Source organism: Ruditapes philippinarum, unplaced genomic scaffold (assembly GCF_026571515.1).
Source record: "Ruditapes philippinarum isolate M1 unplaced genomic scaffold, ASM2657151v2 ctg128_1_1_1_1, whole genome shotgun sequence".
In the NCBI taxonomy this organism is placed as follows: Eukaryota; Metazoa; Mollusca; class Bivalvia; order Venerida; family Veneridae; genus Ruditapes; species Ruditapes philippinarum.
In genome coordinates this window covers 1,029,986-1,046,168 of record NW_026861563.1, presented here as the reverse complement: position 1 = coordinate 1,046,168, position 16,183 = coordinate 1,029,986, and the positions used below count along the sequence as shown (strand labels likewise).

The window sequence follows — 16,183 nt, the reverse complement described above, 5'->3', positions numbered from 1 at the left end:
GACAGGTAAATTGTATATTAAAAAAATTGCTGGGCCCTGTTCATGCACGAATCTTAATTGGAACACTTTATGAATACCGTATGTCTCAATTAGGTCTTAGGTATTATAAAAGGATGATAAATATTGTTTATATTAAATATGTTCCTAGCGCCAGTTATAGAACTGAACATGATTACCAATTTCAGAGACATTCATGCTTGCAAATCTGGAAATAGTATATATACTCGAACCACGGGTCTCTGGATTGCCGTCCAGTATGCTAACCACAACACCACAGCGGCAATCCAGAGACCAGTGGTTCGAGTCCCGGCTGCGGGGTGCCGATTTTCGTGCGATTTTTTTATGTTTAATTTCCCGCTGATGACTTTCTTTCTTTCATATATATTCAGTCCTGAAATTCTTAGAATGATAAAAATATTTAATTTTCGAGTAGACAAAGGAGAAGAAGGACAACAACAACAACAACAACAAAAAAGTGCGATTGGGAGCATATTTTGCACGTGCGCGATGACGTAGTATGCTAGTATCGTTGATTGCAACAATTAAAAAAAGTTCGGGTATTGGTAATTAAAAACCCTAAAATTAAACTAGGAAGTGAAAATAATAAAAAAAATGAACACTTAATATTTTCATTGGTTACCGTTGTTTGCAACAATTTAAAAATTAAAATGTTCGGGTATTCGGGAAATAAACTAGGAAGTGAAAATAATCAAAATAAACATTCAAGTTATATTTTCATTGGTTAAATACCATCATACAGTATATGCACAGGAACTTGAAATTCTATCACTATTAACGATAATATGCAAAATATACCCCCTATATACTATAAAAAAACACTATATAAAATAGTATATAGAGGGTATATTTGGATATTATAATTAATATTGGTTATTTGATAGAATTTCAAGTTCCTGTGGTATATGTTTATCAATTTTTTGAAGGATATGTATACATACTGTACAGTACACCAAGAGGGCAAATGATATGGTTTTAAGTGAATTATTTCAACATATACTGTATGGGATGAAATATAAAAATGTTAAAGGGCCGATATTGGGCTGGAAACCTTAAGAACTATATTTAGATCTAATACAAATGTTTCAAAAATGTAAGCTTTTTTAATTTTTAATAAATTATAAATTTCAAAAATATTACGGAAATCTGAAAAGAGAGCACTACAATTATTACTAAGATTTCGGTTTAGTTATTTACATAGTGACTTTTAAATGCATTTTTTCACGGATTTATATTACATTAAATCCATGATTTTACTGAGTAGCACGTTATATTTCCAGAACTCCTAAACGGACGACACTGGCACAGATTATATCTTATACTTCAAGGTCGTTTATATTTAGACATTTCCCATGGCAGCCATGTTGGCTGGACGTTCGCGGAGTATCCCGCAACTATTTTGCCGTTTCGATAAATGCAACAAGTTTCTTTTGAAAACAAAGGTATATTTATTTATGTTTGCATAATTTCTGATTGATTCAAGTTAGATCGCACTTCTGTCCCATTTGTTTTGCTGTTTTACCAGAAGTAATACCCCACCCGTCTGTTTTCATGTTGTGTTCAATGTCAAAATAGAAATCTTTTCAGAAATTTCGCAATCTTTGAACTGAAAGTTTTGTCTGAAAATTTAGATACTCGAAATTGAGTTAGATTTATGGTTTTAAAGTGCAGTAAGAAAATATATTGAGCATACCTTGCCATTACAATAACATTTGCCAAAATGCTCTTCTAGTAGCTTCAGCTAACACGTTTAATAGTAGATCTACTGCTAGACCTGCTCGCTGAAGCCAATCCCGTGTCGAAAGTAAACCAGAACCGTGACATATTTATGTCATGCTGTAATTCAATAAATTTGCGTGATCTGGACAAAAGCTATTTTAATACAAGTAGTTAGATATATTTCGGACACTTCAGTTTATATTTTTGAACATAGAAAGTTAGATTGAAATTCGCCGCCATTGCTGCCCTAATTATCACGTGACTAGTGAGAATTTAGGTTTGGATACTTTGACCCGTGACGCAAAATTTATGCTATTTTTAAATAGAAACATGGCTTTGCAATTATGAATAACGGTGTATTTATTTAATAACAGACATTGTTCCAAAAACATGTTGGATTTATATTGTTTTGAGTGATGATTCATGAATTATTTGTTTGTTCTTATTTAAAATTGTACACTAACTAAAAAAGGTGTATGGTCTGTTACTAAAAATAGATGCTAGAATTCCAAAAACTTGAAGTCCCGCGAGATTTCATTTGAAACAGAAAGCAGACTCCATATTGGTAAACATTCTCTACATATTTTTGTAACAAATAGTTGGGTACACAATGTCATTGAAGTTTCATTTAAAAGCAAAATGTGAATTGATTCATAATTGATTTGTTTATCAAATTATGGTATTTTTAGGCGACAGGTATAAAATTCAGCACTTGGCCGCCATATAATTTGCCAAAATGTTTGACCACGTGATTACGAGATTGACCTATACTAATCCATGTGCTTCCAACTTTTTTATAAATTACTTTTTTTAAGATATTGAAACAAAGGTGATTTACAAAGGTGAATTTTTGTGTTAATATAATCATATTTAAGTACTAAAAAATTAAAGAAAATAAATAAAAACATTATCTTGAATTATAAATATTGAAATCATGTCAACAAAGATGTTCTAAATATAGTACACGACTCTACTCTAATCGGTTCCCAAGAATGACGTCATATGAGGTCTCGCATAGCTTCTAAATGTCATGGCCGACTGTAGTCGGCGAAATTGATGTTTTACAGTTAAATAGGCAATTTTAATGACGGTATTAATATTTTGATACTTTAAATGGTATAGAACAATATTAAAATAATTGTTTCATCGCAAAATGCTCAATAATTGATTGGGACCAGGGTATTGCAAGTGAAAAATAGGGTTATATCAACTTATGTTATTCTGGTTAGGTTTCGAAACAGGACTAATCCAAAACTTTAATGCCGCATCAGATGAAAAACAAAATATTAAAAAGCAGCTTATAAAGTTTTGGAAGCCAGAACTAAGATACTGTATGTATAATTATAGTCCTTATTGACCCATTGGGCAGCAAGATGCTGCACTGATTCAGAATGCTACCTAATGGGTCAATAAGGACTATAATTATACATACAGTATCTCAGCCATGCTTGATTTTCTAGAGTGGAGAAGTCTTTGTCTAGAAAGTAAAGATGAATAAATCAGCGCCTTATATTAATGCTTCAAAACTGTTCTACATCCTGCAAAATAAGGTTGCCATTCCCCTTCCTGACTACCTCAAACCAATAACTAGACCAACTCCAAATTCCCATTTCCTTGCTTTCAAACAAATTCAAACAACTACTGATTACTATAAATATTCTTCCCAGGACCATTTTTCATTGGAATGCCATGTCCCCAGATCTGGGCCCTAGTTTAATAAGGCTGTAAGTTAGATTAATCAAACCCTAAATACACACTGGCCTTGTTTTTTCTATTTTAAACTTTTATCTTTCTTTTAAATGTCTGTATCCTTTTTAGTAGTGATGCACAGTAGTGCACTACTCCACTAGTGAAGTCTAGGTTCCCAGCAGGGGGTTTGACTAAATGGAAGTTAGAGATAGGTAATGGTAGGTGGGTGAAAGAGGGTTCGTTAAACTGCAAGTTCAGAGCACTTATTTTATATAACAAAAGAAGAAAAAGACTATAATATAATGTAATTAATGGGTTTGCTTACATGTACTGATGATGTAGAGTGTCAGAGCATTAAAAGACTAAAATAAATCATTTTTAGAACAATAGAAATAACACATTATTTAAGTACTGCATTACATCAAGTTAGCAAACAGGAGACATCTGTGTCATGCCAAGTGGCCAAAGTTATTCCCAGTAAAATCTTGTTACTGTAAGACACCATACAGTGTAATCTGACATCATTTTCAAAGTGTTGTGTACCAATTTAAATATGTAAATGAAATCCTCGCAACAGCAGCTGAAATATTGTTGTTATTAGCATGTGATTTGTGTAAAATAATTACAGGTTTAAAATGAGTTTTTTATGGTATTTCTACAACTTTAATTAATGCTTACATGTATAAAGTAATGTCAATCCTGACTGCTTTCTGTTCTTATAAATGAATTTGTTTTATTTTTGAAGTACTATTAATAAATCATAAAAATTTGTTTTTTGATATATACTGATTTTTAAAAATATTTTGTTTTAGTTTCGACCAGCACAGAGACATCTGCAGCAATGTAAGTTCCTTTATTTCACAAGAAATTTACATTTTGTAGTGAATGATGATTTCTAAGACTTTTTTTAATAAAGAATAACATTAAAAAATATCAGTCTAATGAAGACTGCTCTGTTGCAACCAATTAAATAATTAAAATCAGTTTGACCTGAATTAACTTATTAATAACATATAAAAAGAAATTCTCAAAATGGTAACAATGGTATACTTTTTTGTTACAATCAAAATTATGTTGCAGCAAAATGTATTATTAATGTGCAAATTATACACAAAATTACTACTTTCTTTAAAACTTCATTGATGCTATTACAAATATTATCTTTCAGCTACTATTCGTTGCAAAGTGAGGTTACTCAAATGAAATTTTCCCACAGAAAATGTACATGTTTTTCTTTAACCATTAAATAGGAAATATCACCAGTTTTAAAAAATTGGGCATATTATTTTACAGTCAAAGATTTGAAAATTTATAGTTCATTTACCATGATTTAGTTGAAATACAAAAGTTATGGTAATGATCAAAAGATACATAGATATATATAAATAAGCAAAAGAGAGTTTAAAAATATTTATTACAGTTAAGCACAATTATCTGCTTATTACATAAGTAAATACCCCATTAATTTCCACATTGATGCATATATTTACTTACATTTTACATGGCAGGTTCCAGTCTATCAACAAAGTTTGTTCCAGTTACCACAGTGCAAAGGTTAGATTGAGTCTTGTACACATAAATATTTCTGTCTGCAGTTTTATTACCTGACTGTTTACATACATATTGAAGTTTTTGACGTCAAAATCACATTAGTAGCCCAATCAGATTGTTGATGAGAAAGATCTTCACAAAATATGCCAATTTCAGTTTCTATCAGCTTTGTTCAGTTTCATAAATTTAATTGTTTATTTCTTGTATCCTTTTATTTTAGAATATATTTTATTATAAAGATTTTATAAAACATTTTATATCAGATAATATCCAGATTTCCTGACTTGAATAATAATGAATACTGGAAAAAAAAGCATTCAATTAAATGAATTTAACTATTTATATTGAAAAGACAAGCAAGTTATTTGTAGAAAACGACTGTGATAAGTTTTGCATTGTATTTGATACAGAGGGCTTTATCCTGCTATAGTACTAGAAGTGGCCCTTTAAGGGCCGTTTCTCCCTAGGAAAAGTCTTTAAAATCATGCAGTTTTCGCCTAAAAGCTCAATTTAAATAAAGTTTTTTCTTCCCCATTGCAAAAGTACCAATGTTATTTCCCCTTCTCCTTCCTTTGAAAAATGTTAAAAGGGCAAATTATTATTTCTTGTTTTTATTCATGCTAAAATGTTTCATAAATTATCTCACTGAAAAGTGTTTATATATATATTATATTATAATAAATTAGATATGTCCCATTCTTAATTTCTTTTAAGGTATGACTTAGGCTTCTATTTGATTGTAGAAAATGTATCTGCAAATTATGTTTGCCATAAGTTTGCTGATTTTCTCAGAAATCAAATCTGTTAATATATTATTGTAATCTTAACATATATTTATTTATCACACACCCGTGCCGATTTTGCGACTCCGTAAAAATGGTATTGCACGGCCGTGCATATATTTTGACGTGACGTCATTAGCGTTATAGAAACATATTGTAAAGACGCGCTAAATGTTAGCGTTATACTATAGGCGCGTCAATGAAAAATGACTCTTTTTCCACTTTAAACGGTCTTAATTTTGGGTATGTGATAAATAGAATATTAAATTCGTGTAAGTTCATTACTTATTTTATTGCACTCGTTGAATAAAATAATATTATGCTCGCCAGAGGCTCGCATAATATAATTTATTCAACTCGTGCAATAAATTCAGTATTGAACTTACACTCATTCAATATCCTCTATAAGTTTATTGTCTGGAATTCATTTTAGCAACATTAAATTTATGTAAATCTGATTTATTTACAGTGACTACAGTAAACAGTGGTACTGTGACTTCCATCAAAATGTGCGGACATTTCACACAGCGACTTCACTTTGTAAGATACTTTTCAAGCTGACAAGCTTTTTCTCATACATACTATTCAATCTGCATTGTACAATATTCTAGTAACTCTGCATTGTACATATATTATTATCCCCCGCCGATGGAATCGGGAGGGGGATATAGTTTTGGCGTTGTCCGTCCGAGCAAACATTTAATATTTATGAGCTTCATTCCGTAGTTAAATAAAGAACAGAAGCTCATAAAATGCAAATTAAGAGCTATTTTTTTTATTTTATGAGCTGATTTTGCTTATGGACTTTGGTCCAGGTGTAGTTTATGAGCTGATTTACCTCTTAAATATCAAAAGTTGGTCCATCCGTCCGTCCGAATTTCGTTTCCGGAGTAGTTCTCTGCAACTAATGGCTGGAATTCAACGAAACTTTATGGGAATCATCAATATCAAGAGGAGATGCGCATATCGTCGGCTTATTCCGGTCTGACCCTTTAACTCAGAGTTATGGCCCTTGATTAGTTATGTAGTATGCATATAGAGTAAAAATCGTTTCCGGAGTAGTTCTCTGCAACTACTGGCTGGAATTCAACGAAACTTTATGGGAATCATCAATATCAAGAGGAGATACGCATATCGTCGGCTTGTTCCGGTCAGACACATTAACTCAGAGTTATGGCCCTTGATTAGTTTTATAGTATGCATATAGAGTAAAAATCGTTTCCGCACTACTTCTCTACAACTACTGGCTGGAATTCAACGAAACTTTATGGGAATCATCAATACCAAGAGGAGATGCGCATATCGTCGGCTTGTTCGGGTCAGACACTTTAACTCAGAGTTATGGCCCTTGATTAGTTATGCAGTATGCATATGGAGTAAAAATCGTTTCCGCGCTACTTCTCTGCAACTACTGACTGGAATTCAAAGAAACTTTATGGGAACCTTCAATACCAAGAGGAGATGCGCATATCGTCGGCTTGTTCGGGTCAGACACTTTAACTCAGAGTTATGGCCCTTGATTAGTTATGCAATATGCATATGGAGTAAAAATCGTTTCCGGAGTAGTTCTCTGCAACTACTGGCTGGAATTCAACGAAACTTTATGGGAATCATCAATATCAAGAGGAGATGAGCATATCGTCGGCTTGTTCCGGTCAGACCCTTTAACTCAGAGTTATGGCCCTTGATTAGTTATGTAGTATGCATATAGAGTAAAAATCGTTTCCGCACTACTTCTCTGCATCTACTGGCTGGAATTCAACGAAACTTTATGGGAACCTTCAATACCAAGAGGAGATGCGCATATCGTTGGCTTGTTCCGGTCAGACACTTTAACTCAGAGTTATGGCCCTTGATTAGTTATGCAGTATCCATATAGAAAAATATTTGTTTCCTCGCTACTTCTCTGCTACTACTGGCTGGAATTCAATGAAACTTTATGGGATACTAAGAGATGTGCATATAGTCGCCTTGTTCCAGTCAGATACTTATAACTCAGATTTATGGCCCTCGATTAGTTATGTAGTATGCATACCTCTCATTGGCATTTCCAGATTTTACTATTTAACGCAAAGTTATGGCTCTGTAATTGCCCTGAATATTTATCAAGTTCAAAGAATATTACTGTTTATGCCGTGATTAATATATAAATAAAGCCTTATGTCTTCAGTTGTTGTGTTAATAATAACCAGTACTCGGCGGGGGATATAAATTCAACGAATTTGCTTGTTGAATCTGCATTGTACATATATTATTGAATCTGCATTGTACATATATTATTGAATCTGCATTGTACATATATTATTGAATCTGCATTGTACATATATTATTGAATCTACATTGTACAATATACTAATAGTGTAATAGATCTATTTACTTGTTGAAATGAAATAATTTCGAAAACTTGTTTAACCTATATTCTCTCCTAACTTCAGGCAATGAAGTGAAAACAGTAAACTGTCCACCTTTTGCAGAATCTATCACAGAAGGTGATATAAGATGGGAAAAAGGTAAGTTCTCACTAGAGCATATGGTATTTTTTTATGGCAAGAATTAAACAAAAAATTTGCAGCCTTATTCAATGAAACTGTATACAGTATGTACATCAGCAACTTCTGTTTTTTCTAGTGCGGCTAGACAATGTAATTAGGGCTAGACGATGTAATTAGCCATCTAAGCATTACATACTAATTTAAACATAACATTTTTAAAAACATGGGATAATTGTTCTTGAATTGTTGTTATAGCTGTTGGTGATTCGGTACAATTGGATGAGGTTATAGCAGAGGTAGAAACTGACAAAGTAAGCCATGTAAAAATTATTTACTCTAAATATCCCAGTAAACCAGTAATGCATTCACCATTATTTTTAAGAGGCATTGAAACATTTGTTTTACTTGATTGGCTTTTATTTTGCTGGTGCTTGAACAAAATATGGATAGTAATTTATCATTTGCTTCTGATAAAAAGTTGGTTTAGGATATGACAAAAAATCTAACTTGTTAATGTGTAAAGTTTTATCATAAGTTAAATGTGCACATATTTGTTCCTTATCTGTATATAAAAAGTATAAGACAACGGTTATGTTATTTACTGTGGTATGCTATTATATAATATTAAATGAATTTGTTTTTCCCAGACATCAATTCAGATCCCAAGCCCTGTTGCTGGTGTTATAGAATCATTTCTAGTTAATGATGGAGACACAGTAGAAGCTGGTATGCAGCTCTGTACAATTAAAGCCGGAGGTAGGTATAACAACAAACAAGTTAGTAAAAACAAGTTAGTAATGTATTTCATAATGTATTTATACAATGTATATAAAAGAGCTAATGTAATTTATTGTAAAGCTTTTAATTTATTAATACAATATTTAATTGGCTGTTAATGATGTTTATAAATAACTAACATGGGATATCCATAGAAATCTTTGTAAACTGCAAATTATTAGAATGTATCAATTTGTTTAAGCAATTATAACTGTAGAGTATAATGTTATGTCTAGTCTGACAGTAGCTCTTGTTTGTGTTTGTAGCTGCTGCTGCAGCTGGAGCCAAACCATCTGAGCCAAAAGCTGCCCCAGCACCACAGGCCTCAGCCCCTGCCTCACCACCTCCTCCTCCATCAGATGCTGCAGCCTCAGGACCCATTCCAACCAGCCCTCCACCCCCACAACCTCTCCCCACAGGGCCAATATCATCCACACCAGCTTCAGCAGTAAAACCAGTACCAGCAGCACCTCAGATGTCTGCTGGTGAAATCTCTACAAGTGGCGGTAGAGGAGAAAGTAGGGTAAGATATTTAACTTGAAATATTCACTTTAAAGGGAAAAATAATCAAAAAAAGATACCCTTGGAATGGAACCTAGAAGTTTTAATTCTTTGAATTTAAAAGGCAAACAGGGTTAAAATTTCGACTTAAACTTTAAAGAGCTTGCATGGCATCAGCTTGTTGAATGCTTCTATACTAAATTTGCCGATTACCACATATTCATGTGGCATTACTGTTGCATTGAAATGAAAATTGTGCGTGTAATTTGCCAATTTGCATATAATATTGGTGCTCTTCATTTGTTTAAAATAAAATAAATATTATGTCTTAATATTTTATTTTCTGAGTTCATCAGAAAGTCACCTGCAATAATATGTGACTGGAAAAAATTCTGAAATTCTAACCCTGATAAGTAACAGGTCATGAATTGTTTTTGAATTTACCGATAGACCATTGTTATCTCATCCTGTTAAATGTAATTAGATGATGTATGTAAGAAGACTGTATTTGAATTGGTTTGATATTGTTACTTTATTTCACAGGTTCAAATATACAGATACATTTGAGCCCACTTTAAAATATATTTTTATAAAAGTGCTGTGTGATAACGGTTGTAACAAAAACTAATTTATTATATTTCAGGTGAAGATGAATAGAATGAGGCTGAGAATAGCTCAAAGACTTAAAGATGCACAGAACACCTGTGCAATGTTAACCACTTTTAATGAAGTAGACATGAGGTACAGTCTGAAATTTATGTCAATTAATGGTGACCAGTTCAATTATTAATATATTGATACAAGAATATTTTAAGTTGCAGAGAAAAGAGTCATTTTGTTTTTCCTTTTCTTTAGATCTTGAATTCTCTTTTTTGATTAGTATGGTAAAGTTGATTAATATTTTGTTATGAAAGTTTTCTTTTTCAAAATTTCACAAACTGAAATTCTTAGTGAAAACATTTTTAAGTTATATGAGTCACCAATAGATTTAAAAGTTTATTAGAATACTATGTATTAAAAGTCTCAACTCTAGATCATATTCATGGGGTGGGGTCTCTGTGCCCAAGTCGTTAAGGTTGATGACTTTTACCACTTGCCCATTCAAATCCTACCTGGGACTTGTGATTCTTTCATGTGTGGAAGCTATTCAGCTAGTTTATGGCAAGTTAGTGGTTCCACTCAGGTGCCTGCTTGTACCTGAAATGATGCACATAGGGATATGTGTGATCTGTCTCCACCACCTCGTCCTGGAAAGTTGCCATATGAACTATACTTAGCCTCAGTATGACTTAAAACCCAACCAGTAGGAATTAAAACCAAAACAAAAAGAAAAATACTTGTTCAATTTATTCATTTTCAAGTAAAAGTAATCAGTTTTTCATGGGTTTGAGGTCTATGTTTGCTTTTAATATGAACATAGTAATGTTTTGAGAAATAGATTAACAATTTACTTTTGACTTGTAATGCACATTATCACACTTGTTTCCTTTTCAGTCACATAATGGAAATGAGAACTAAATATAAAGATGTCTTCCTAAAGACACATGGTTTAAAACTTGGTTTTATGTCGGCATTTATCAAAGCATCTGCCTACGCTCTTCAAGATCTGCCACAAGTTAATGCTGTTATTGACAATACAGAAATAGTATACAGAGACTATATAGACATTAGTGTAGCTGTTTCTACTCCAAAAGTAAGTTAATGCACAGAGCTGTCACCTTGTGGCGACCAATGATGCCTCATTTGAAAAAATTCATTTGTTCATTGGAAGTGTTGAAAGTTCATTCTGTTCTTGTGGTGTTTTTTTTGTAAAGTTATAAAATGTAATTAATGTTTGTAAAGAAAGTTTATTGGATTAATTAATATTTGTCCAAGTATTGTTGGATAGGCAGAATGACATGTAAGTATTCTTCAAATCAGGTAAGTGGGAAGTATTATCAATTTATTGCTTAACATTTTTTAAAAAAAAGTAAGTGTTTTACAAATATAAATCTCTTATTTAAAAGAGAATGTTGAAAAATTTTACTTTATTTTAAAGAGAAATTCATTCTTTGAGTAGGTCAAGTTTTGTAAACCTTTGGATTGGAATAACATGTCTGATATTGGCTGGAAAACATTATTTTTTATGGCAAAAAGTTTATTCAATCTACTCATACTTTATGTAAAAAGACTTCTTTCACCTAACTGATAAACTGGGCAGGAAATTCAATGCATAAAATATTATTTTGCCTAACACTTAAAAATTTTGAAGTGAGGCAACTGTTAAACTTGTAAATACTAAATTTGTATTGGTAATAAAAAAAGCTGTCATTTTTTAATGATATGCACAATGTAATATTTTTCACTATGTCAATATATTCAATGTTAAATTGCCTTTTTATTTGTATAAGTGGTAAATAATTTCAGGGATTAGTAGTGCCTGTGATACGTAATGTTGAAGGAATGAATTATGCTGAAATAGAAAAGGCTATGAACGCTTTAGGTGAAAAGGTAAACAACCATAGTGATATTTTTCACCTCTGAGGTACATAATGAATTGAAACCAAAAATCTAGGCCATTCTACTAATCAAGTTGGAAATTCATAATAGTGACTTAAAGTGACATTATGTCCATCAAAGTGTTAATGTTGGGTTTACAGGTAAAAGTCAAAATAAGATTACATTTTCCCATAAATTTGTTCAAATCTATATTTGACAAAAAAAACAACAGTAATTTGCGTGACCCATGAAGATTTTTATACATATCGTTAGAATGTGTTGCTACTGTTCAATTTAAAAAAGAGTGGGGCAGTCTTTTTATGATTTAAGTAGTTTTTTTGCATTTTAGCCTAAACATTTTTCATTATTAATTATTGGCCGATCACCATTATAATGGTCAATCTTTTGAAATATACTACTAATTCAACTCAACTTTACATTGAAAAAATGAGCACAATGTCACTTTAAAACTGAGAAGAAAAAAAAAATGATGTAGATCTAGATAAATTCAGATATAAATGTGGCTGTTTTTAAATAATATGCAACTTTAAACCTTTCATGTACATCATTAAGTAGACCTCATAATGTCAGGTTAGTGCAGTAACTAGTTAACTGTAATATTGCGCTAATTTCTATATAAATAAATGGATAAGTAATAGTATTATATAATAATTAAACTGATAAATATTGTTTTTGACCTTAACATGCTTAACTTTTGAGATTCTTAACTTACTCACTTCTTATATCATGTTTAAGGCACGATCAGGAAATCTTGCAATAGAAGATATGGATGGTGGTACGTTTACAATATCAAATGGAGGAGTATTTGGCTCTATGTTTGGAACTCCAATTATTAACCCTCCTCAGTCAGCTATTCTAGGCATGCATGGAATCTTTGATAGACCAGTTGCTATTAAAGGCAAGGTAAGGGGCTGCTAGATTGATTGTTGAACTTGAAACAATCAGGTTTCTGTGTATTATCAAAATGTACGGAACTGTAAGACTAAAAACAGTTAAAATTTGCTATTAAACCTTAGGTTAGTTCTTAACTTAATTTGAAATGACATAGTATATGTTTTGTTTCTAAAAATCTTGAAATGGAAATGAACTATTTATGGCAAATTGTAGAAAAGAAAAAGAAGTAAGAAATATGTCCAGTATTGTAAATTACATAGAATCATTGTTGAATCTTATATCATTTGAAATAAGTATAGATAAAGAGTAAAACAGAAACATTATTTTTGTGCAAATGCATTCCTAGCCGCAGTAGAAAATGTTATTTAAGAATAAAAGATGCATTGTAGATATTGCTTGCTGTCTTTACAGGTTGAAATACGTCCGATGATGTACGTTGCCTTGACATATGACCATAGACTGATTGATGGGCGAGAGGCCGTTACCTTCCTTAAGAAAATCAAGTCATCTGTAGAAGATCCCACCACCATGCTACTACAGTTGTAATAATAGTCTCATTTAGAAGCTCTTAATATATATATCTTATTGTTTGTTAAGGAAGAGACCTATCAACAATTGATCTGTGTAATCAATGAATGGTTTTCATCTCATTTTTCCTATCTCAAAATATTGAACATTTGTTTGAAATTGGTGTAACATACAATTGGTGCATATAATTCTGGTTTAATACAGATCATCAGGGATATGTACCAAGTTATTTATTTAAGCTGAGAGCATAATGAGTCTAGGTTTATGTGTATGTATAAGATTTGACTAGGTTATAAATTTGATCTTAGTGTTTCACTTCAGGACAGTGTCAGATTACCTTCTCCTTATAAGTTATATCTAGGTAACTTATATAAAACATATTCACCAAGTATCATAAATATAATGTGATGACGGCTCAAGCTATGTTCCACTGTTGAAATGTAAGGGTAACTATCTGAAATAAAGTGGATTTTTCTATTGATAAACTCTACTCTTTAATCAGCCTAATGTAAATTCAAGCTTTCTGATATTGTAGCTTTAGCCTGGGTATATTTATAGCATTTTTTTAAAACACCAACTGTGTTGATGTACATTTGTGGAATTATATAAAAATGAATTGCATAGTGTCTTAAGAGGAGTTTGGAGTAATGGAAATTATACCTATAAATTAATGAGAGAACTGTGTTATAATTTGATAAACAACATTAAATACCTATTTGATTTTCTCAATGTATTTTTTAAATGATGCAGAATAGCATAAAATACTGGCAACTATTTTTGAATGTGTAAACCCAATTGCTACTTCACTTGGAGATAGAAAAAAACACACCTTTAAATGCCTTGGCTAGGAGCAGGTTACAGGGAAATAAAGGTCTGTTACTTATTTGAATCTGTTAACAGTAAGACAATATTTAGTTCGGTCTACTCCTACCATTTTATAATATTTGTTTAATTTTTTTTCCTGTCTGTATTCTTGTTTTACTAGGCAGGAATAGTGCTGAAATACCATCCTGTCATCTAGTGGAATATCTTTACTCATAGCTCCAGTGATATGTAAAGGTGAAAGTTAAATTTATCTTTTATCAGGCAATATAACTTTCACATAGTGACAGGAAGGTTCAATAATTTCTATGATTTTTATTCATGCTATGAAATTTTTGTTTCTGAGTATAGCATTTTGTATGCACATTAATTGTGCTGGTCTTGTTTTATTTACCCTTGTGTTGAAAGCTGATTTTTGGGGACCCTATAATAAATTTTTTGTCTTTGACTTCTGATATGAGAATAAAAAAAACAGTGATTGGTAAAGGTTTGAATATTCTAAGCAGTGTATGAATAATCTACTGTGTATGTATAATTCAGGTAAAAGTTTTGTTTTATTTTGATAGTGTGACAGTTTGAAATTGTCCTTACAATAGTCGTATCTGGATAAACATTTATCATTCTGTTTAATTTCTATGTAAGATGACATACTATAAAATTGTTAGGTTTTTATTGATAAAGAAAATAAGAAATGAATTTGTCTTGTCTCTTTCTTTAATTAAAACACATCTTTGAAACTATTATCAGCTATTAATTTGGAACTTGGAACATAAAATCAAAAATTGTTTTTGACTACCTTTTCATCCTTTCAAGGCTTGACAGAGTTCTGAAACTTTATGTTAAAACTTGCCACACAAAACTATCATACTTGATACTTACCAAATATAGACATTGTGGGACTCTGGTCCATTGCAAAGCAAATCAGTCAAGCTTTGGGTTTATATTTATACCCCCAAAAACGAAGTTTTTGGGGGTATATAGGAGTCACCCGGTGGTCGGTCGGTCCAGACGTCTGTTGCATTTTCCTTGTCCAGATCATAACTTGAAGACTAATGGTTGGAATTCAATATAACTACATACAATGGTCAAGCACATTGAGAGGAAGTGCAGTGCACAAGAACCATAACTCTATCTAAAGTAATTACAGAGTTATTGCCCTTTGTTACTTTTCCATTGCTTTCTTTTGTCCGGACCATAACTTGAAGACTAATGGTTGGAATTCATTAAAACTTCATACAATGGTCAAGCACATTGAGAGGAAGTGCAGTGCACAAGAACCATAACTCTATCTTGACTAATTACAGAGTTATTGCCCTTTGTTACTTTTCCTTGTCCGGGGCATAACTTGAAAACTACTGGTTGGAATTAAAAACAACTTCATACAATTGTCAAACACAATAAGGGGAAGTGCAGTGCACAAGAACCATAACTCTATCTAATGTAATTACAGAGTTATTGCACTTTGTTACTTTTCCATTGCATTCTTTTGTCCGGACCATAACTTGAAGACTAATTGTTGGAATTCATTATTACTTCATACATTGAGAGGAAGTGCAGTGCTCAAGAACCATAACTCCATCTGGACTTATTAAAGAGTTACTGCCCTTTGTTACTTTTCCTTGTCCAGAGCATGACATGAAAACTACTGGTTGGAATTCAAAACAACTTCATACAATGGTTAAGCACAATAAGGGGAAGTGCAGTGCACAAGAACCATAACTCCATCTTGACTTATTACAGAGTTATTGCCCTTTGTTACTTTTCCATTGCTTTTTTTGTCCAGAGCATAACTTGAAGACTAATGGTTGGAATTCAATATAACTTCATACAATGGTCAAGCACATTGAGAGGAAGTGCAATGCACAAGAACCATAACTCCATCTTGACTAATTACAGAGTTATTGCCCTTTG

General features: G+C 32.0%; 1 protein-coding gene across 1 annotated transcript; it reads left to right on the top strand.

Annotated features, from left to right (window-relative positions):
- The first annotated feature begins 951 nt into the window (after nucleotides 1–951).
- On the top strand, nucleotides 952–14,968 carry LOC132716158 (dihydrolipoyllysine-residue succinyltransferase component of 2-oxoglutarate dehydrogenase complex, mitochondrial-like). Its single transcript, XM_060699358.1, has 14 exons — nucleotides 952–1,111; nucleotides 1,299–1,460; nucleotides 4,239–4,269; nucleotides 4,935–4,980; nucleotides 6,229–6,299; nucleotides 8,195–8,269; nucleotides 8,507–8,562; nucleotides 8,899–9,007; nucleotides 9,295–9,551; nucleotides 10,173–10,270; nucleotides 11,024–11,222; nucleotides 11,936–12,019; nucleotides 12,764–12,931; nucleotides 13,334–14,968. Exons 2-14 carry the CDS (start codon nucleotides 1,371–1,373, stop codon nucleotides 13,466–13,468), a joined length of 1,419 nt encoding a protein of 472 aa, XP_060555341.1. The 5' UTR covers nucleotides 952–1,111; nucleotides 1,299–1,370; the 3' UTR covers nucleotides 13,469–14,968.
- Nucleotides 14,969–16,183: the final 1,215 nt, after the last annotated feature.